Source organism: Erpetoichthys calabaricus, chromosome 6 (genome assembly GCF_900747795.2).
Source record: "Erpetoichthys calabaricus chromosome 6, fErpCal1.3, whole genome shotgun sequence".
Lineage (NCBI taxonomy): Eukaryota > Metazoa > Chordata > Cladistia > Polypteriformes > Polypteridae > Erpetoichthys > Erpetoichthys calabaricus.
The window spans coordinates 193,809,683-193,832,206 of record NC_041399.2 but is presented as its reverse complement, the minus strand read 5'-3'; the positions used below and the strand labels follow the sequence as shown (position 1 = coordinate 193,832,206).

At 39.9% G+C, this 22,524-nt stretch overlaps 1 protein-coding gene across 2 annotated transcripts in view; it reads left to right on the top strand.

Annotated features, from left to right (window-relative positions):
* The first annotated feature begins 18,033 nt into the window (after window positions 1-18,033).
* Window positions 18,034-22,524, top strand: part of LOC114653141 (polymeric immunoglobulin receptor-like) — a 68,002-nt gene continuing 63,511 nt past the window's right edge. For both annotated transcript variants that reach the window (XM_051929204.1, XM_051929203.1), the window contains exon 1: window positions 18,034-18,209. In XM_051929204.1, coding sequence (XP_051785164.1) covers window positions 18,164-18,209 — 46 coding nt within the window. In that variant the 5' untranslated portion in view covers window positions 18,034-18,163. The remainder of the gene's footprint in view (window positions 18,210-22,524) is intronic.

Below are 22,524 nucleotides of genomic sequence, written 5' to 3'. Positions count from 1 at the left end.
TAATGCTGCAACGCTGTTAATCTCTGAATTTAAAGATTTAATTCATTACCTCCGATAAAAGACGTGAACTTTTCATTGGCGTCAACTGCAAGCGGAATATACGACAGATAAATAGACTGCGGCCCATTATGTACAAATTGAGCGATGTTATTTTTCTTCCCCAACCTTCACATTATATCAAAAAATAAATTACTTAACAAGCAGTAAAATGTGAATATTCTGATTAAAAGGTACCCCGTGGGTGTATCGCTACTCACTATCTGAAATAGTTGTCATAGTGTTAATATGTCCGCCGATGAGGGAAACAAAGTTCCAATAATTTTAAAATAAAAAAACTCTTTAATATTGACTAAAAAATAAAAAATACTTGCCTTTAACTCACCGTTACGTTGCTTTAATAGCAAACGCTCAGGTAATACGAGTCTCAGCGCTTCTTCGTGAACTAAGTCCAGGAAAACCCGAATGCGCAGGCGCACCGCTCTCCTTGACTCTGCCGGATGAGGCTCAATGGCGCGCCTCGCTACTCGCGAAAAAGTGAGCTCACCTGGTAGAATATTCGCGATTTTAATACCGTTAATTGGGGCTAACCCTTTAATAGACTAAACGGGCACAGGCAACAGATAAACTTGAATTATTCCACTCTGTAATTGTACCAACGATAAAAATGATCTGTACTAATATAAGTGGGTTCAAAGTGGTTTATCCAATATGGGAAATATAATCAGCCATGTTGGCGCCCTGCCCGGGATTGGTTCCCTGCCTTGCGCCTTGTGTTGGCTGGGATTGGCTCCAGCTGACCCCCGTGACCCTGTGTTCGGATTCAGCGGGTTGGAAAATGGATGGACGGATAATCAGCCATGTCTGGAATGGGAAAACTGTATACTGTAGTTTGGGAACTTTTAGAAAAACGTTCTGACCTGCAATGGAGCTTCTGCCGTGAAGTGTTATAGTAGACAAAAAGAAAGGAAAGCTTTACAAGTGGAACAATGCCTTGTCAGGTAAACTTTAAAAGGCTTTCATGCAAAGTTCAGGTCAGAGTAGAACAAAGACTTTACTTAGTTTCCTGTAAATTGCGTAATTCCACAGATGTCACAGAAACCAGGGGAAAATGGCAGGTAGGCATGTCATATGCCAGCCACCATAGATAAAGTTGCTCCACCATGTCCCAATTGCAGGCAAGGTTTCAGCAGGACAACACACCAGACTGTTCATTCTAAGACATTGTTTCAGATCTTCCATCTGTACCACAATTGAAACTGCCAGCAGATGCAACGGCCTCATCAGTAACAGGGCAGAGAGGGACAGGCTTCTTGCTGCTGATCTTACAGCAAGGTGACCAATCAGAGGTCAACTGCTCACACCTCCTAAATGGCCTGACCCTAATACAGGCCCTCCAATGGGTGCACTAGGTTTATAAAATAAATATCAGATAAAGGCTAGTTGTTTTTTTTCCTCAAAAGTTTTTTAGGCTACAGTTAATTTAAATATGTTAATAATCAAAAATACTCGTACAATAATTAAATCCATCCTGTCCTAAACATTGACTGCCCTTAAAACAGAGCAAATGTTGAACTATTGTAGTGTTTAGACCCTGTGAAGCAGTGGACAGTATTTCTCTACCAATTAATGTATATCCTATTCATAATAACATTGTCTAAGGCTGTCAAATTATACAAAAATATGGTCCAAATACTTGTATTAAAAAGTGTGAGGGGCGACCAGGACCCTTACCTGACTAGGTTGCCACCACAATGGAAGGACTGGGGGGAGTGTGCACAAGACGTTATCTCTCCCAGATTCCCCCTGGGTTGCAGTGATGCCCCAGATTCCCTCAAGGCGTCATGGGACTTGGAGTTTGATGACTCAGCCCTGTTGGATTCAGTGGGTGCCTCCAGGGAATGCTATGGGGACTGGGGTGACCCGCCTCACCTTGAAGTGCTTTCAGACCACACTTGCAAGACACTGGAAGTACTGTTGGGTGTTACATAAAAGTAGCCAGCTGTTTCAAAGAGCCAGAGTCGGAAGAATGGAGGATGAAGCTTGCTGAGAAAAGCAGAGGAGGCAGTGATAGCAAGAGAAAGAAGACAGAGTTGCTTGGTGCTTATCATTGTGCTTAATTGTACTTGTGGTTGTGGCATGGGAAACACTTAAAGGAAGAGTTTCCCACAATAAAAACTCTTTGTGCTTTTATACCTGTGCCCGAGCCTTTGTGTCGAGTGTTTAGGGAGCTGGAGGTGGTCGACAAAAGTAAATATTTGAATATATTCGAACATACAGTTAGGTGCATAAATATTTGGACAGACACAACTTTTTTCTAATTTTGGTTCTGTACATTACCACAATGAATTTTAAATTAAACAACTCAGATGCAGTTGAAGTGCAGACTTTCAGCTTTAATTCAGTGGGGTGAACAAAACGATTGCATAAAAATGTGAGGCAACTAAAGCATTTTTTTAACACAATCCCTTCATTTCAGTGGCTCAAAAGTAATTGGACAAACAACTCAAAGGCTATTTCATGGGCAGGTGTGGGCAAGTCCATCGTTATGTCATTATCAATTAAGCAGATAAAAGGCCTGGAGTTGATTTGAGGTGTGGTGCTTGCATGTGGAAGATTTTGCTGTGAACAGACAACATGCGGTCAAAGGAGCTCTCCATGCAGGTAAAAGAAGCCATCCTTAAGCTGCGAAAACAGAAAAAAACAATCTGAGAAATTGCTACAATATTATGAGTGGCAAAATCTACAGTTTGGTACATCCTGAGAAAGAAAGCAAGCACTGGTGAACTCAGCAACGCAAAAAGACCTGGACGTCCACGGAAGACAACAGTGGTGGATGATCACAGAATCATTTCCATGGTGAAGAGAAACCCCTTCACAACAGCCAACCAAGTGAACAACACTCTCCAGGGGGTAGGCGTATCGATATCCAAGTCTACCATAAAGAGAAGACTGCATGAGAGTAAATACAGAGGGTGCACTGCAAGGTGCAAGCCACTCATAAGCCTCAATAATAGAAAGGCTAGATTGGACTTTGCTAAAGAACATCTAAAAAAGCCAGCACAGTTCTGGAAAAACATTCTTTGGACAGATGAAACCAAGATCAACCTCTACCAGAATGATGGCAAGAAATAAGTATGGAGAAGGTGTGGAACAGCTCATTATCCAAAGCATACCACATCATCTGTAAAACACGGTGGAGGCAGTGTGATGGCTTGGGCGTGCATGGCTGCCAGTGGCACTGGGACACTAGTGTTTATTGATGATGTGACACAGGACAGAAGCAGCCGAATGTATTCTGAGGTGTTCAGAGACATACTGTCTGCTCAAATCCAGCTAAATGCAGTCAAATTGATTCATGATACAGATGGACAATGACCCAAAACATACAGCCAAAGCAACCCAGGAGTTTATTAAAGCAAAGAAGTGGAAAATTCTTGAATGGCCAAGTCAGTATCTGATCTTAACCCAATTGAGCATGCATTTCACTTGTTGAAGACTAAACTTTGGACAGAAAGGCCCACAAACAAACAGCAACTGAAAGCCGCTGCAGTAAAGGCCTGGCAGAGCATTAAAAAGGAGGAAACCCAGCATCTGGTGATGTCCATGAGTTCAAGACTTCAGGCTGTCAATGCCAGCAAAGGGTTTTCAACCAAGTTTTAGAAATGAACATTTTATGTCCAGTTATTTAATTTGTCCAATTACTTTTGGGACCCTGAAATGAAGGGATTGTATTCAAAAAATGCTTTAGTTGCCTCACATTTTTATGCAATCGTTTTGTTCACCACACTGAAGTAAAGCTGAAAGTCTGCACTTCAGCTGCATCTGAGTTGTTTCATTTAAAATTCATTGTGGTAATGTACAGAACCAAAATTAGAAAAAAGTTGTCTCTGTCCAGATTTTTATGGACCTAACTGTAGGTTAAAAGTTGTAATAAGTACATGCTTTTGAATGCTTCATAATTACTAATACTTTGCTTTTGTGCTTGTGGTGTGTCTGGCAAAGCATGCAGCATTAATGACTTGTGAACTGTTCAGGCTTCACTTGAAATTTTTTCTTTTGATCCTATCTCTTCAGGTAAAGTAATATTTGGCTTGTCCACCATCATCGGTGCCGAGTGAGCACATTAAGCCCTTTAAGAGCTGATTATGGCTGAGCTACTGAGTAGTGAGTGACATCTATAACTTGTAAGATGGAATAGCCTGAAAAAGAGAACAGGCTGTCAAGCAGAAAGTTCCCTGAAGAAGGGATGAAAATGGGTTAAAATGAGAAACTGAATATCTGATAAGATGACATATTTGACAAAATAAAAGATCTTCCTTCATGTGTACATTGCATATATTTCTTAAGTGCTAGACTCTTTTCTTCGTTCTTGTTTCTGTAGGAGTCATCACTCAGTAATCAAAAAGTCATGTACCAGAAGCAATTGCTGTGTGGTGTTGCTATACTTTAGCATGGGTAGGTTATTCAAAAAATGTTCTTTACAAGACAATAATTCATATACTAAAAAAGAAACATATGGAAGGCAGCCAAGCAGAAAGCTTCTAAAACAAGAATGCACTAGATATCTGTGATTTAAAACAAGAAATTGGATATTCAGTTAGATCACAAATACTGGTCAAGTGCTTTATGTCTGAATGTTTGAAAAGTGTGAATGCATGACGTTTTTACTTTTTTGATTTGCAGGAGTCTCCACTCTGTTTGCAAACAGAAGAAACATCTTAGGTTTTATAGCATACTTGATCAGTGTGCAATGTACCTGTAAGATTGGGCAATCAATGAGCCTCAAAAAATGGAGATAAAATATTTATAAGCAACAATCAAACCCATAGAGTGCTCGCACTGACTATGAACAGACTGCAGAGACCAGATGAGGGCTCTTACTGGTGCGGTTTCGAAAAGCTGGGCTACAATGCTAATGCATCTGTGAAACTTACTCCACAAAACTGATTTCATGTATGGACTTTGCCAAGAAGTAAATGTTTCCAGCATTTTTACCTTTCTGTGCTTTTAACATTTGCATTTGATGGCTTTATTTTACAATGCATATTCAACTGCTGACATTTCTTTAATGTTCAGTTGTTGTTCATGGAGTGCTTCAGTTTAGTCCATCCATTTTCTTATTCCTGCTCAGAGATGTGTGGGCTGAAGCCTATTTAGCCATTAATGGGCAAACACCTAATGATATTCTATCCATCCTGACCACTCTGTCAATGTTTTATCCACTTTTCGTGTTAACTTCAAAGACAATTGGAAGCTAAATTTTTAAAAGGATGATGTTTCTGCTTGCATTTAAACTTCTAATCCATTTGTACCAATACTGTTAAAACCATATTTTTTGAATTAGTATTCAAAATAACAGCTAATTGCTTCTGTGTCCCTTGTTCAGAATATTGCCAGTGTCTCAAGAGTGGAAGATTATATCAACACATAAACTTGATGAATTTCTCATTTTGAACACTGACTCCTTATTACTGTTTAACCTTGTTAAGTGAAGTCTTCAGCAATAGTTGGAGGAATGTCTATTAAGACCACATCAGCTTCAAGCTGACACCTTGTGTGTCTTTCTTTAGCCTGGATTTTACATCTTTAAATGGAGTGAACTCAACTAAAATGCCCCATTACAGGAAGTATAAGTCACTGTAGTCACTTTGGCTTTGATTCATTTCATTAATGCCTTTAGCTGTGTCAATAATGGCAGAAGGAATGCACTAAACAAGAAAAAAAGTTCAATATGTGAGATGGGCCTTCATTAAAAAGAGTTATATTACTTTTTCCATTTTTCTTTTTTCTTCAGTATGTTTCACATGCTAACTTCTGAGAGGATAATCTTTTGCCCAGTGAAATGTGCTTTGGCAAAACTGCACCTTTTGTTCTTCTCCCATGGCTGTCTAATGATTTTGTACCAGCAGATGGCGCCTCTGTCTAATTCTGTGATCAGATGTTAGTAGTTGATTTATGAATAGTGAAAAGACTTTGCTTCTTTTCACTTGAGCAGCTCTGTATTGAGAATTGACAGTGTTCCTAAAAATCTGCTTCATTTAGCTCTGACAGCATGCACCTCACCATTTTGATTGATGAGATCTGCACTACTTTTCTTCAGCATCCATGATGCCAAAAAGTATGTTTGAAAATTCTGTGTTACATCGAGCAGTTCGATGTTGTGCTTACTATATGAGTTACATTTAGATTTATTTGTTTAGCAGATGATTTTATCCAAAGCGACTTACAGAAGAGGTCAACATAGCCAAGTAAACATCAAACTGCAGGGCTGTTTTAGGAAATAGTGTTGCAGAAAAAGGTTACAAAATGAATCATTACAAGTGAAGAGTTTAAAACAAAGTGCAAATGACTTACATTTCCTAGATTTAAATTCCTAACAGTTAATATCAGTTAAACAGACATTCACCAAACAAGAGAGTCTTCAAACTCTTCATAATGACATTGAGGGACTGAGAAGTTTGAATGGAGTTAGGCAGCTCTTTCCATCAGCAAGGAACTACATGTGAAGAGTGTATATATAATACCTCAAAGAGGTGACATTACCATACACCATTCATCAGCAGATCTGATTGGTTGAGAAGGAGCTTAGGAACTCACTAGTGTCTCCATACAGTTAGGTCCATAAATATTTGTACAGAGACAACTTTTTTCTAATTTTGGTTCTGTACATTACCACAATGAATTTTAAATTGAACAACACAGATGCAGTTGATGTGCAGACTTTCAGCTTTAATTCAGTGGGGTGAACAAAACGATTGCATAAAAATGTGAGGCAACTAAAGCATTTTTTGAACACAATCCCTTCATTTCAGGGGCTCAAAAGTAATTGGACAAATTAAATAACTGGAAATAAAATGTTCATTTCAAATACTTGGTTGAAAACCCTTTGCTGGCAATGACAGCCTGAAGTCTTGAACTCATGGACATCACCAGATGCTGGGTTTCCTCCTTTTGAATGCTCTGCCAGGCCTTTACTGCAGCGGCTTTCAGTGGCTGTTTGTTTGTGGGCCTTTCTGTCCAAAGTTTAGTCTTCAACAAGTGAAATGCCTGCTCGATTGGGTTAAGATCAGGTCACTGACTTGGCCATTCAAGAATTTTCCACTTCTTTGCTTTAATAAACTCCTGGGTTGCTTTGGCTGTATGTTTTGGGTCATTGTCTATCTGTATCATGAATCAATTTGACGTCATTTTGCTGGATTTGAGCAGACAGTATGTCTCTGAACACCTCAGAATTCATTCAGCTGCTTCTGTCCTGTGTCACATCATCAATAAACACTAGTGTCCCAGTGCCACTGGCAGCCATGCACGCCCAAGCCATCACACTGCCTCCACCGTGTTTTACAGATGATGTGGTATGCTTTGGATAATGAGCTGTTCCACGCCTTCTCCATACTTTTTTCTTGCCATCATTCTGGTAGAGGTTGATCTTGGTTTCATCTGTCCAAAGAATGTTTTTCCAGAACTGTGCTGGCTTTTTTAGATGTTCTTTAGAAAAGTCCAATCTAGCCTTTCTCTTCTTGAGGCTTATGAGTGGCTTGCACCTTGCAGTGCACCCTCTGTATTTACTTTCATGCAGTCTTCTCTTTATGGTAGACTTGAATATCGATACGCCTACCCCCTGGAGAGTGTTGTTCACTTGGTTGGCTGTTGTGAAGGGGTTTCTCTTCACCATGGAAATGATTCTGCAATCATCCACCACTGTTGTCTTCCGTGGATGTCCAGGTCTTTTTGCGTTGCTGAGTTCACCAGTGCTTGCTTTCTTTCTCAGGATGTACCAAACTGTAGATTTTGCCACTCGTAATATTGTAGCAATTTCTCGGATGAGTTTTTTCTGTTTTCGCAGCTTAAGGATGGCTTCTTTCACCTGCATGGAGAGCTCCTTTGACCGCATGTTGTCTGTTCACAGCAAAATCTTCCACATGCAAGCACCACACCTCAAGTCAACTCCAGGCCTTTTATCTGCTTAATTGATAATGACATAACGATGGACTTGCCCACACCTGCCCATGAAATAGCCTTTTGAGCCAATTGTCCAATTACTTTTGAGCCCCTGAAATGAAGGGATTGTGTTAAAAAAATGCTTTAGTTGCCTCACATTTTTATGCAATCGTTTTGTTCACCCCACTGAATTAAAGCTGAAAGTCTGCACTTCAACTGCATCTGAGTTGTTTCATTTAAAATTCATTGTGGTAATGTACAGAACCAAAATTAGAAAAAAGCTGCCTCTGTCCAAATATTTATGGACCTAACTGTATGTGTAGATGCAGACCCACTGACTATTCTGTAGGCAGGCATTAAGGATTTGAATTTAATACATGCAGGTACAGGAAGCCAGAGTAGTGATCTAAAAGAGGAGTGACATGTTCCCATCTCAGCAGGTTAAACCCTAGGTGAGCCTCTGCATTCATCTGTAGTGGCTTGGTGACACATGCCAGTACTCCTGCCAGCAGGAAGTTGCAGTAGTCCAGATGTAACAAGATAAAAGCCTGGACCAGGAGTTGTGCTGCATAATTTGTTAGATACAGTCTGATCTTGTGGACATTGTATAGAGTGAATCTGCCAGACTGAAAGACTTTAGCAATATGGTCCCTGAAAGACAGATGGTTGTCAATCAGGCCCTCAAGGTGCTGACTTGGTGAGTATTAGTGATAATGAATTGAACTAAACAGAGATGGGGTGCTGAATAGATGGACGAGCTAGGGTTAATAAGTAGGTCTGTCTTTGCCAGGTTTATCTGGAGATGGGATTTCTTCTTCCAGGTTGCAATATAAGTCAGACATGCACATAAAAACTAATATTATGACATTTGTGGGATGGTGGTAGTGTTTCTTTCTGGCACTCTGGCCAAACATAAGCAGCACCTCCTCCTGGAACTCTGGGAAGGATGCAGCAGGGCCTGTTCCTTGAGTTGTGACAGAAGACACAGCAGCACCCTCCGCAGTAGCATTGCTTCTTCAAGAAGCAGGCAACAGGAACTTAGAGGCACCCCATCTTAGACAGACAGACAGACAGACAGACAGACAGACAGGCAGGCAGGCAGGCAGGCAGGCAGGCAGGCAGATAGATAGATAGATAGATAGATAGATAGATAGATAGATAGATAGATAGATAGATAGATAGATAGATAGATAGATAGATAGATAGATAGATAGATAGATAGATAGATAGATAAAAAAAACTCAAAGCAGTCCCCACTGGGACATGGTAGGCAAGTCTTTCAATAATTAAAGCAATTGATTTAATTTGGTTGTTCCACTAGAATGGATGATAAAAGCTTATTTCAATTTGTAGTTTCTGGTTCTACTTCTATTAATGGATGCTTTTCAGTTTTGTCTCGATTTCCATATATGTTTTTGTTAACAATTATAATTTTAATTCCTGTTCCTTATGCTTTTCTACATAAATCCTTTCATTGGCTCCAACGTGTTTTTTTAAAAAAAACTTCTTAATAGATGTCTGTGGCCATATTTAGACAAGTACACCATTAGTTGCAGTTAAAATATGCCACCTTTTGCATTTCCTCTACTGTTTGCTGAGATCTGCTCTTTTTTGCAGAAGTGATATGTTGATATTTAATTTTAGTGAAAAAAAAACAGAATAACAGTAAATAAGAGGTGAAGAAAGGAAACTTATGAAAACATTAACAAATATTTTTAAAACTAAATCACTTAGCAAACTTTAGCTATAGGTCCTAGAAGTTTTTAAAATATTTGTGGTGTAGGCTTTATGAAACAGAATGACTACTGTTGGACTCATATTTTTAAAGGATTTATTTTTTATGTCAATAGGCTTTTTTTAGGTATTTTCACATTGCTGCAATGTAATTTGATGACTGAATGTAATCATCATACTCAACATTCCAAACACAAGATAACTTTACTGTATTTATTTATCTTATATAGCATCTTTCACATCTATTAAATATTGTGCCTTTGAGTGTATCTGTTCTATAAAGTGGCTTATAGATGAATGCAGCAAAAACGAAAGGTTTGACATGGTAGGCCGTCAAGCAGAAAGCTTTCTTGAGAAGAGCACACTAGATATCTGTGGATTAAATTGACAGGTTGAATATTCAGTGAAGATGACACATATTGTAGAAGTTCTTCATGTTTGAATGTTTGTGAAGTGGAAGAGTCTGACATTTTTCCTTTCTTGGCTTTTCAAGTGTCTCCAGGTGTTGAAGTAGAAGCAGTCAGTGTGCAGTGTGATTTAGGACACTTACAAAGAACAAAAAGAAAACAAGGTTCCTTAATCAAAAGACAACCCTATCTTTTGCAGGGCTGTCTTAACAGCATTATAGGCCCCCAGACAAAGCAGTGCATTGGGGCCCCTACCTACACAACCACTCAGCAAGTCACAACATACATAGATTAGCATGGGGCCCCCGAGCAACTGCCCAGCGTACCCATGTATTAAGACGGAACTGATCTTTTGTCAGAACAAAAAGGGCAAAAACAAAATTGCAGTCAGATGTTAGAAAAGTAATGGGTCCATTTAAGCCAGAAAATTCAAAGAAATTATCAAAAAAGATTTTGTAGGTTTTTATACAATTATAGATAAATTCAAATTAAAACAGCACTCCTTAATTAGTCGTGTTGATAACATAACAGTCGAACCGTTCTGATAAACTGTGGGAGCAATATGAAATCCATAAAGTAGTGGAGCCCATTGCCCAAACAAAATTGCATCAAAATATACTTTAAAAATATATAACTTGTAGCCTCGCAGTAAGGAGACCCGGGTTTGCTTCCCGGGTCCTCCCTGTGTGGAGTTTGCATGTTCTCCCCGTGTCTGTGTGGGTTTCCTCCCACCATCCAAAAACATGCAGGTTAGGTGCATTGGCAATTCTAAATTGTCCCTACTGTGTGCTTGGTGTGTGTGTGTGTGTCCTGCGGTGGGTTGGCGCCCTGCCCAGGATTTGTTCCTGCCTTGCGCCCTGTGTTTGCTGGGATTGGCTCCAGCAGACCCCCGTGACCCTGTGTTCGAATTCAGCGGGTTGGAAAATGGATGGATGGATGGATGGATAACTTTTAAATAACACATTTGGATATATAAAAAAAACACACACAAATAGTTTCCTTGGGTCTGAAAACCCCAAAAAAGACATCCAGAAAACCATGATCACTTTAGAAAAGTGCACAAAAAATTAAGGGGTGTCCTGTTTTAATAATGAGAAGTACTGGAACCAAAGAGGCAAGCTGGGAACCCTCAAACACTGTGTAAATCCACTAAGCCTAAAAGAAAAGGAGATAGATATTGTATCTATTTTTTAACTTAGTTTAATGACATATTGTCCATTTCCATTTTATTTATATTGGATACCTTACGTGAATTACTTTTTGACAGAATTATTTCAGTTTAGTTCGAGTTTTAGTCTGAAAAAAGGGTCATTCAAAGAAACTTAAAAAATGCTGGCTTCTTGCTTTAACTTAAAAAATGTATTGATTTACATAATAGCCAATAACAGCAAATATGAACAATGCAAAGAAATATACATCTTGGATGAATCCATGCCATCTTCATTCAATAAGATGCTCCATGTGGTCCAGTTGCTTTGTTACAAATTATATATTGTCACCTGCAGGGGGTACACCGGCCACCCAGACCCGACACAGACAGACACCAGTCACAAGTTCCAAGCACAACGCAAGTTTATTTCAGTGGGAAAGCGTTTCGCTTACACTCCTCACAGCTGGCATATACAAAACACCACACCAATAAGTACAGCACAGATAAACACTTTGCCTTCTTCTTGGCTTTCTCTCTCCTTTGCCTCCATTCCTACTCCAGCAAGCTTCATCTCTCTCCCTATCGATTCTGGCTCCCCGGATAGTGGCAGCTGGCTCCTTTTAAGCCACACCATGGAGCACTCCAGATAGCCCATTAGCATGTTCCGGATGTACTCTCAGGTGTGACCCTTAATGTTTTAAATAGTTTTACTAGACAGATGATTACATTACTATTAGTATATCATCTGACGTCCTGTCCAGGCATTGTTCCTGCCTATGCCCATTGTTTGTTGTGATAGGCTCCAGCTGCCCTGTGACCCTGCACTGGATAAGTAGATTATTAAAATGGATGGATGGATGGATGGATATCATCTTATAATAAAGCTACAAAAGTAATATATTTGATTTCTGCTCTTTGCCAAGGTGTTTTTTGATTTTTTCTGTTGTATGCTATAAATGGAATATTCCTATTATTTGTGCTAAAGCTTTCCATGCATTATAATTTACTGGGATCACATTATCCCATATGGATCTCCAAATACTAGTAGTAGGTATTTACAAGGTTCTTCATCCTCCCAAATGCTCTGTAAATTACAAACAAACCAATTTTCATGAGCTTAATAGAGAAGTTGAGTATTGATTGATATTTAAAAACTAAGTGCACAATTGTGTTCAACAGAAGCATTAAAACAGCAAGAGATATGTGAGACTTACAGCACAAAGACAGATACTTGTATGTGGTATATGCAATAATACAATAATGCATGGAATAAGGTGGGCAGCAAGGTGGCACAGAGGTAGTGCTGCTGCGCAGTAAGGAGTTTGTACATGTCTGATTTCCTCTGGGTGGTCTGGTTTTCTTCAACTGTCCAAAGACATGCAGATCAAGTGAATTGGTGACTCTAAATTGGCCCTACTGGGTGGGTGTGCCTTTGCCTGTTTACTGTTTGCCTGTGTGGTGGACTGGTGCCCTGTCCAGGGTGTGTTCCTACCTTGCACCCTATGTCAGCTGGGCTAGACTCCAGCACCTCCCACCCCACAACTCTGGTCTGGATTAAGCAGGTTGGAAACTGTCATGAATATTAGTAGCAGACATATCACAACATAGATAGATAATATTTACTTGCATAGATGTGCAAAAATGAAAAAGGTGCATTATAATGCAACTATTATTATTCACAAGATTGTCCCTATATGTAACAACAATAACATTTATTTATATAACACATTTTCAAGCTGTATAGTAAAAATGGAACATTATAGTTATTTAAAAGATAAAGCTTTTCATTTAATTGCAGTTTAATGGACTGCAATCATGTTATTACATATGGATTTCTTAACACAGGTAGTAAATATTTACAGGGCACCTTGTCCTTCCAAATGCTTCATAAAATTGACAAACCATGAACTTAATGGAAAATCTGAAAATAACTGTGTTTAGCAGAAATATGTAAACAGTTGGATATGAGTGATAAGTACCTTATAAAAATAGAAACTTGGAAGCAACTTTTTATGGGGTGTATGCAATCATGCACATACTATTATCTTAAGATGTTTCACAAGGGAGCAATTTGCAAACAAATGAAGACATTTTCCTTATTTTTAGCCTAGCAAAACTATCTGTAGAAGTGTGCTTTGTGTTAGTCACTCCATTCAATGTTTTAGTTTATTAGACTAGGATGGATTGCCACCTTTTCCAGGGTTGGTTCCCACCTTGTGCCCAGTGTTGCCAGAACAGACCCCTAGTAATCCAGTACTGGAAAAAGAAAGTGAATAATAATAATAATAATAATGCATTTTATTTATATAGCACCTTTCTCCATGCTCAAGGTGCTTCACATAGTCTCAGAAAGAAACAGCAGTTATATGTAACGTTGGATACAAATGTTTCCTGAACAGAACACTAAAACAGATAGTTACAGGATATACAAAAGAATTAAATAGAATAAAAGACAATAAACCAGAGTAAAATACTAAATTCAATACTAAAAGAAAAGCCTAACATATCACATCATTTGAGATATAACACACACACAAATTATTATGAACATCTGGACAAAGAGGTAAACTGATAGAAGAGGCAGAATCTCAGGTTAAGTTAAAAGTCTTCCTGAACAGATAAGTTTTAAGTTGTTTTTTAAAAGAATGAATTGAGTCATTCTTTTTGGCACGGTGGCACAGTGGTAGCACTGCTGCCTCTCAGTAAGGAGACCTGGGTTCGCTTCCCAGGTCCTCCCTGCGTGGAGTTTGCATGTTCTCCCCGTGTCTGCGTGGTTTCCTCCGGGTGCTCCGGTTTCCTCCCACAGTCCAAAGATATGCAGGTTAGGTGCATTGGCGATTCTAAATTGTCCTTGGTGTGTGTGTGTGTGTGTGTGTGTGTATGTGTGCCCTGCAGTGGGCTGGCACCCTGCCTGGGGTTTGTTCCTCCCTTGCGCCCTGTGTTGGCAGAGATTGGCTCGAGCAGATCCCCGTGACCCTGTGTTAGGATATAGCGGGTTGGAAAATGGATGGATGGGTAGATGGATCTCATTAATTTCGGGAGGTCATTCCAAAGTCTGGGCACTATACAGCTGAAGGCCCTATCACCCATAGAGTGCAGGTTAGTGTGAGGCACAATGAAATTGCCAGAATCAGAGCACATTAGTGGGCGGACAGGAGCACTGATGTAGTCCGCTGTTAGGCCATTTAAAGCTTTGTTGGTTAATAATAGAATTTTATATTCAATCCTGTAAGACACAGGGAGCCAGTGAAGGTGCAGCAGGATGGGTGTGATGTGTTCGCTGTTGCTGGTCCATGTAAGGACTCTTGCAGCAGAGGTTTGAATCAACTGGAGCTGTGATAGAAAATTCGAAGGGGCACCTGCCAGTAGGGAGTTACAATAATCAGCGAGGGATGTGATAAAAGCATGGACAAGTTTCTCAGCATTAGAAAAGGAGAGGAATGAACAAACATGGGATAAGCTATGAAACGAAACTACTTTTTCTGCTTGACCATGTCTCTTTGCCCTCTGACTGTCAGACTGCCATATACAGTATGCATTCACATTTCACCTAACATGTCACCAGCAAGTTTAGTCACACCATGCACTGCCTAAAACCTCTGCACTTATTTATGAGCTCTACCAAAAGGGTTTAGAAATGAGTGCAAAAGAGAAAGTGAATATCCATTATTGCCTGGGCAGAATACACAGCGTTTTTGTAAAGCTGTAAGTAAAAAATGGTGAGCAAAGATGTTGCTTCTCCTTTTCTGCGACTTTACAGTGCTGCACTCCATGAGTTGGCAAAAGCTGCTTTGTGAAATTGTGAACATGAAGAAATGGCAGACCTAATTTATTCTCCAGAACTGGCTCTGTGTGACTTGATTTGAACTGCTGCCTCTGTGAGGTACGCTGGGACAACAATAGATACATCAAGTCATCTTATAGAAGATGGCTTGCACAGAAAAGGCTTTGCAAACATAAAACATTCTGAACAGTTCTATTTTGCTTACTATATTGGAAATATTCAATAAATAGTTGATCACAAAAAAAACATTGTGGTGTTCACAGGGAATACTTTCAAAGATAAAACTTCTTTTGTTTTTGATGCTGCTGCCTCACAGTTAGGAGACCCGGGTTCACTTCCCGGGTCCTCCCTGCATGGAGTTTGCATGTTCTCCCCGTGTCTGTGTGGGTTTCCTCTGGGTGCTCCAGTTTCTTCCCACAGTCCAAAGACATGCAGGTTATGTGCATTGGCGATCCTAAATTGTCCCAAGTGTGTGCTTGGTGTGTGAGTGTGTGTGTGTGTGTGTGTGCGCTCTGCGGTGGGCTGGCGCCCTGCCCGGGGTTTGTTTCCTGCCTTACGCCCTGTGTTGGCTGGGATTGGCTCCAGCAGACCCCCGTGACCCTGTAGTTAGGATATAGCGGGTTGGATAATGGATGGATGGATGGATAGTTTATCTGGTAACAGAAAACTCAAAACGTTTTTTATCACCTCCCATTGTGTTCTTTTGTAGTTATTGCAGGCTTCTCTTCTGATTGCAACAACCTCTTTATCTCTCTTTCCCTCTGTAAGATGATCCCACAGGATTTGACTCCAGGACACACCTTAAACTCACAATGTCTGCCATCACATACAGATCCCTATATTCACTTCATTTCTATCCATCCGTCCATCCATTTTCCAACCCGCTGAATCCGAACACAGGGTCACGGGGGTCTGCTGGAGCCAATCCCAGCCAACACAGGGCACAAGGCAGGAACCAATCCAGGGCAGGGTGCCAACCCACCGCAGGACACACACAAATACACCCACACACCAAGCACACACTAGGGCCAATTTAGAATCACCAATCCACCTAACCTGCATGTCTTTGGACTGTGGGAGGAAACCGGAGCGCCCGGAAGAAACCCACACAGACACGGGGAGAACATGCAAACTCCACGCAGGGAGGACCCGGGAAGTGAACCCAGGTCCCCAGGTCTCCCAACTGCGAGGCAGCAGCGCTACCCACTGCGCCACCGTGCCGCCCTCACTTCATTCCATCAGTGTAAAAAACTTTATTTTTTACTATCTGTTCTTTTCTGATTCCACCTCCCAACAATTTGTTGTAAGATTTTAACATGCTTAGCTGTGCAAGATGCCTGTAAAACAAGTGCTGTGTTAGGGCTTGACTACTAATGAGCATAAATATAGATTTCTTTAGTATGGTGGACAGAATGAAAAAATGTGTCATCCAATAAAAGAGGAAGTTGATGAGAAAAAGGCATTGTAAATTTAAGCATTTCTCACATCTTATTAAAAACAGAGGGCTGTTGAACAGGAACATCACGTGAACAACACTTCCAGTTGAAACATGCGTTCAGAAAGTAGCTGATGAGAAACCGTGCCCTTCAAGTGCAGGCTCAGAAGTTGTATGTGAGCATACTGAAATGTAATAAATGATGTTTTTAGTGATGTTTACAAAGTTTAGTACTGAAAAATATACTGTTCCAGTTTAAGGGTGGGATCTATGTCATTAGCTTTGTTTTGCATGAAGCCTTCCAAAGAAAAGAGCAAATCCAAAAACCCAGTGTGGAATGGCATGTCAAGTAACTGAGAATATTATAAACTGGAAAGGACAGGTATCTCAGAAGTTCCCAGAGCAGACTGGCATTGTATGTAAAAAATAAAGATGTTGATGGACTATAATTCATGAAGACCAATGTGCCCGGTCGCAAGAGCAACTCACGGAGACCCGCCCACCAACTCTAAGACCATTGGATACCTCTCGCAAACTGTTTTACATGCTGCATGCAGCGATTCACATCCGCGACAAACAAACTGTTTTACACGCCGCATACAGCGATTCACACCTGCGACAAACATGTTTCTTCTTAGATGGTCCTGTCGCATCCACCCTCGTTCTCGAAGCATACACACTGCCTGGTCATGTGCCCGCTTGCAAAAGCAACTCACGGAGATCCGCCCACCAACTCTAAGACCATGGCGTGTAAAACAGTTTGCGATGGTGGACACGGTCGTGCGTCGTAACTGAAAACAATAATGAAAAGTCAACGTGGCTCAGAGGTACATGTGGAGTGTAACAGAGATGAATGTGAATGATGCCCTGTGTTGTGAGTTGCTGCATCTGAGTTGGTGGGTGTGGCTCTGCGAGTTGTCGTCGTATCCAATGACGCCATGCTTTGTGAGTTGCTGCGTCCGAGTTGGTGGGCATGGCTCTGCGAGTTGTCGTCGTATCCAATGGTCTTAGAGTTGGTGGGCGTGGCTCCGTCCTGCGAGCTCCATGGGTGTCTTGCTTGCGCTGGCGGCTGCTTAGTGAATTATATATATAGATAGATACTACTGTCCATTGGAAATACTAACCATAAAAAAAGTTTCTCACAGAAAAATTTAACTGCTCAAAGGTAGATCATTGATGGCTCATGAGACTTAAAAGAGATTCTCATTTATGTTTCATTTAAGAATCAACTTTGTCACAAATGTTTGTCCTAAAATTCCTCAGGAGAAATAGCTTTAGACAAAAAATAGACATGAGATACAACTGAGGTAAAAGTCAAAAGTCAATATTGAGGATTTAGTTTGAAAGCGTGTCATATTTTGTGAGATCTCTTGCTAGTCTTGTTTTAATCTTTTTCAAGACTTCATATTTTTATTCATTATTGGACTGATGGCTTTAGCCAAGGTGACTTACAACATTTGAGATACTATCGGTTACATTTCTTTTGCTTTTCCAATTGGAGCACAGGCCAGGTTTCTGAACTATTATAAGCAAAGCGTGCATGCAAGCAAAATTTGTGAACATGTGAAGAGAAAGCCGCAGCAGACAAAACTGTGAAGTACAAGGACAGTTGAAAAATGAAAGAGGATCTTGCATGAGACCATCTGTCATATATCACAGTGTGCTGCTGGGTGTGTGCCGGGAGTTTGCCAAGGCAGCGTAGGACTGGGATCAGCATGGCATGGACAAAGCTCTTCATTTTACTGCTGGTCACTTATCAAGGTAAAAAATACAAAACTATTACTATATGGTAATGTTACATAATAATAATGTCACAAAAATGAAAATATAAGTCTTGTTCCTTCAATTTACCAATATTTCTATTTCTGTTTATTCAAGCTGTATAGTAAAAATTGAACATTATAGTTATTTAAAAGATAAAGCTTTTCATTTAATTGTAGTTTAATGGACTGCAATCATGTTATTACATATGGATTTCTTAACACAGGTAGTAAATATTTACAGGGCACCTTGTCCTTCCAAATGCTTCATAAAATTGACAAACCATGAACTTAATGGAAAATGTGAAAATAACTGTGTTTAGCAGAAATATGTAAACAGTTGGATATAAGTGATAAGTACCTTATAAAAATAGAAACTTGGAAGCAACTTTTTATGGGGTGTATGCAATCATGCACATACTATTATCTTAAGATGTTTCACAAGGGAGCATTTTGCATACAAATGAAGACATTTTCCTTATTTTTAGCCTAGCAAAACTATCTGTAGAAGTGTGCTTTGTGTTAGTCACTCCATTCAATGTTTTAGTTTATTAGACTAGGATGGATTGCCACCTTTTCCAGGGTTGGTTCCCACCTTGTGCCCAGTGTTGCCAGAACAGACCCCTAGTAATCCAGTACTGGAAAAAGAAAGTGAATAATAATAATAATAATGCATTTTATTTATATAGCACCTTTCTCCATGCTCAAGGTGCTTCACATAGTCTCAGAAAGAAACAGCAGTTATATGTAATGTTGGATACAAATGTTTCCTGAACAGAACACTAAAACAGATAGTTACAGGATATACAAAAGAATTAAATAGAATAAAAGACAATAAACCAGAGTAAAATACTAAATTCAATACTAAAAGAAAAGCCTAACATATACAATACAATACAATACAATACAGTTTATTTTTGTATAGCCCAAAATCACACAGGAAGTGCCGCAATGGGCTTTAACAGGCCCTGCCTCTTGACAGACCCCCAGCCTTGACTCTCTAAGAAGAAAAGGAAAAACTCCCAAAAAAACCTTGTAGGGAAAAATAGAAGAAACCTTGGGAAAGGCAGTTCAAAGAGAGACCCCTTTCCAGGTAGGCTGGGCGTGCAGTGGGTGTCAAAAGAAGGGGGTCAATACAACACAATACAATACACAGAACAGAACAATTTCTCAATATAGTAAGAAATAAAAAATATAAATTTTAGAAGTACAGAGCAGAATTTAACAGTAGATGATATATCCCATAATAAGATTTGGATTTGTGTAGAGTCCTGGAGACCTCATCCTTCAAGCTGTCTCCCCCATTTGGCCATTCCACGGCTGAAACAGTGCTGGGCCAGCCAATCCGATGAAAGGACCCCTCTTTCCCACGATTCCTGCGATCCTCCATCAGAGATGACTTTTCCTTAGGCAGGCAAAACAACTTGGCAGGTGGGCCATGGCACCAAGTGCCACATTTGAGTACTGAGAAGAAAAACAGAATAAGTGAGGGTTAGTATACAATTATAACTGTCATGTTACTTATGTTTAAGTGCTAATGACTAACAACAGAGATGCAGTCTGTACAGTTAATCAGCAGCTCTAGTCAGGATATGCTAAACTGAAGTAGTGAGAGTCTTCAGCCGGGATTTAAAAGCTGAGACCAAAGGGGCATCTCTTATAGTAGCAGGCAGACCAGTCCACAGTTTAGGGGACCTGTAACTAAAAGCTCGACCTCCCACTGTTATTTTATTAATCCTTGGAATCATAAGCAGACCGGCATCTTGAGATCTTAATGTGCACTCTGGTTTGTAAGTCATGATAAGTTCAGACAAGTAAGCCGGACCTCGACCATTTAATGCTTTATATGTTAAAAGAAGGATTTTGAAATCTGCCCTAAACTTAACCGGGAGCCAGTGTAAGGATTTAAGAACTGGAGTTATGTGTTCGTATTTTCTTGTTCTTGTAATAATTCTCGCAGCCGCATTTTGGATTAACTGGAGGCTGTATAAAGAACAGTTTGAACATCCAGTGAACACCGCATTGCAGTAGTCAATCCTACTAGAGATAAATGCATGAATTAGTTTCTCAGAATCCTGTTTATTTAAAAAGCGCCTTAATTTCCTAACATTTTTAAGATGGAAGAAACATGTCTTGGACAACTTTGTAATATGCGCTTTAAATGACATGCTAGAGTCAAAGATAACTCCTAGATTGCGGGCTGATTCAATAAAATTGACTGGGATTCCCACTGAGTTAAATGATGACAAAATATTGTTGTGATCAGCATCATTCTCTCCAACAATTAACATCTCTGTTTTATCTGTATTTAAAGACAAGTAGTTCTTATTCATCCACTCCTTTAATTCACTAACACAACTAATTAAAGACAACATTGGAGAAACTTCATTTGATTTAAATGAAAGGTATAACTGGGTGTCATCTGCATACGAGTGAAAATTAACATTATGTTTCCTAATGAGAGATCCCAGTGGAAGCATGTACAGTGAAAACAGTAAAGGTCCCAGTACTGAGCCCTGCGGGACACCATATTGAACTTCTGTGTATAATGATGGAGTACTGTCAGCACATTTCTGTACGTATTGGAATCGATTTGATAAGTAAGAACTAAACCAAGCGAGCACGGTGCCTGTAAGCCCAACATCATTTTCTAGCCTGTGCAGTAAAATAGAATGGTCGATGGTGTCAAATGCTGCACTTAAGTCCAACAACATAATTACAGTGGAGTTTCCTTCATCAGAGGATATCAGAATGTCATTTACAACCCGTGTTAGTGCCGTTTCTGTACTATGACCAGTGCGAAAACCAGACTGGAATTTCTCAAATAAATTGTAATGCGTAAGGTGTGTCTGAAGCTGACTGGCGACTACTTTTTCTAGTATTTTAGAGAGAAACGGTAAATTTGAAATAGGCCTATAATTATTTAGTATATGTGGGTCAAGGTCTGACTTTTTAAGTAATGGTTTAATGACTGACACTTTTAGTGTATCAGGTACTGTGCCATGCAATAATGAACTATTGATAATGTTTAGGATAGGCGCTGCAAGAACATCCATTGCACTTTTTACTAGTTTTGTTGGCACTGGATCTAGGGAACAAGTAGTGGGCTTCATTTTAGAAACTAAACTTAAGACTTCCTGCTCAGTTACAGGATTAAAATTACTAAAGTGCTGAGTGCAATGTGAGACAGGGTCTGCTAAGCTAGTATTTGGTTTGTACTGTGATGCAGAGATCTGGGATCTTATATTTTTAATCTTCTCATTGAAGAAGTTCATAAAGTCTGTACTGCTAATGTCTGTTGGTATTTTGCACTGTTGATCTGAATTTCCATTTGTTAATTTAGCCACTGTTCTAAACAGTACCCGAGGATTTTTATTATTGCTATCTATTAATGTAGAATAATATTCTGACCGAGCTTTAAAGAGGGCTTTTTTATATTTATTAACACTCTCTGTCCATGCAATTTGAAAGACATGTAGCTTTGTTGTTCTCCATCTGCGCTCCAGTTTTCGACACTCTAATTTAAGTGCTCGAGTGTTTTCATTAAACCAGGGAGAGTTTCTATGTACATATTACATCATTTGATATATAACACACACACAAATTATTATGAACATCTGGACAAAGAGGTAAACTGATAGAAGAGGCAGAATCTCAGGTTAAGTTAAAAGTCTTCCTGAACAGATGAATTTTAAGTTGTTTTTTAAAAGAATGAATTGAGTCATTCTTTTTGGCATGGTGGCACAGTGGTAGCACTGCTGCCTCTCAGTAAGGAGACCTGTGTTCGCTTCCCAGGTCCTCCCTGCGTGGAGTTTGCATGTTCTCCCCGTGTCTGCGTGGTTTCCTCCGGGTACTCCGGTTTCCTCCCACAGTCCAAAGATATGCAGGTTAGGTGCATTGGCGATTCTAAATTGTCCTTGGTGTGTGTGTGTGTGTGTGTGTGTGTGTGTGTATGTGTGCCCTGCAGTGGGCTGGCACCCTGCCTGGGGTTTGTTCCTGTCTTGCGCCCTGTGTTGGCAGAGATTGGCTCCAGCAGATCCCTGTGACCCTGTGTTAGGATATAGCGGGTTGGAAAATGGATGGATGGGTGGATGGATCTCATTAATTTTGGGAGGTCATTCCAAAGTCTGGGCACTATACAGCTGAAGGCCCTGTCACCCATAGAGTGCAGGTTAGTGTGAGGCACAATGAAATTGCCAGAATCAGAGCACATTAGTGGGCGGACAGGAGCACTGATGTAGTCGCTGTTAGGCCATTTAAAGCTTTGTTGGTTAATAATAGAATTTTATATTCAATCCTGTAAGACACAGGGAGCC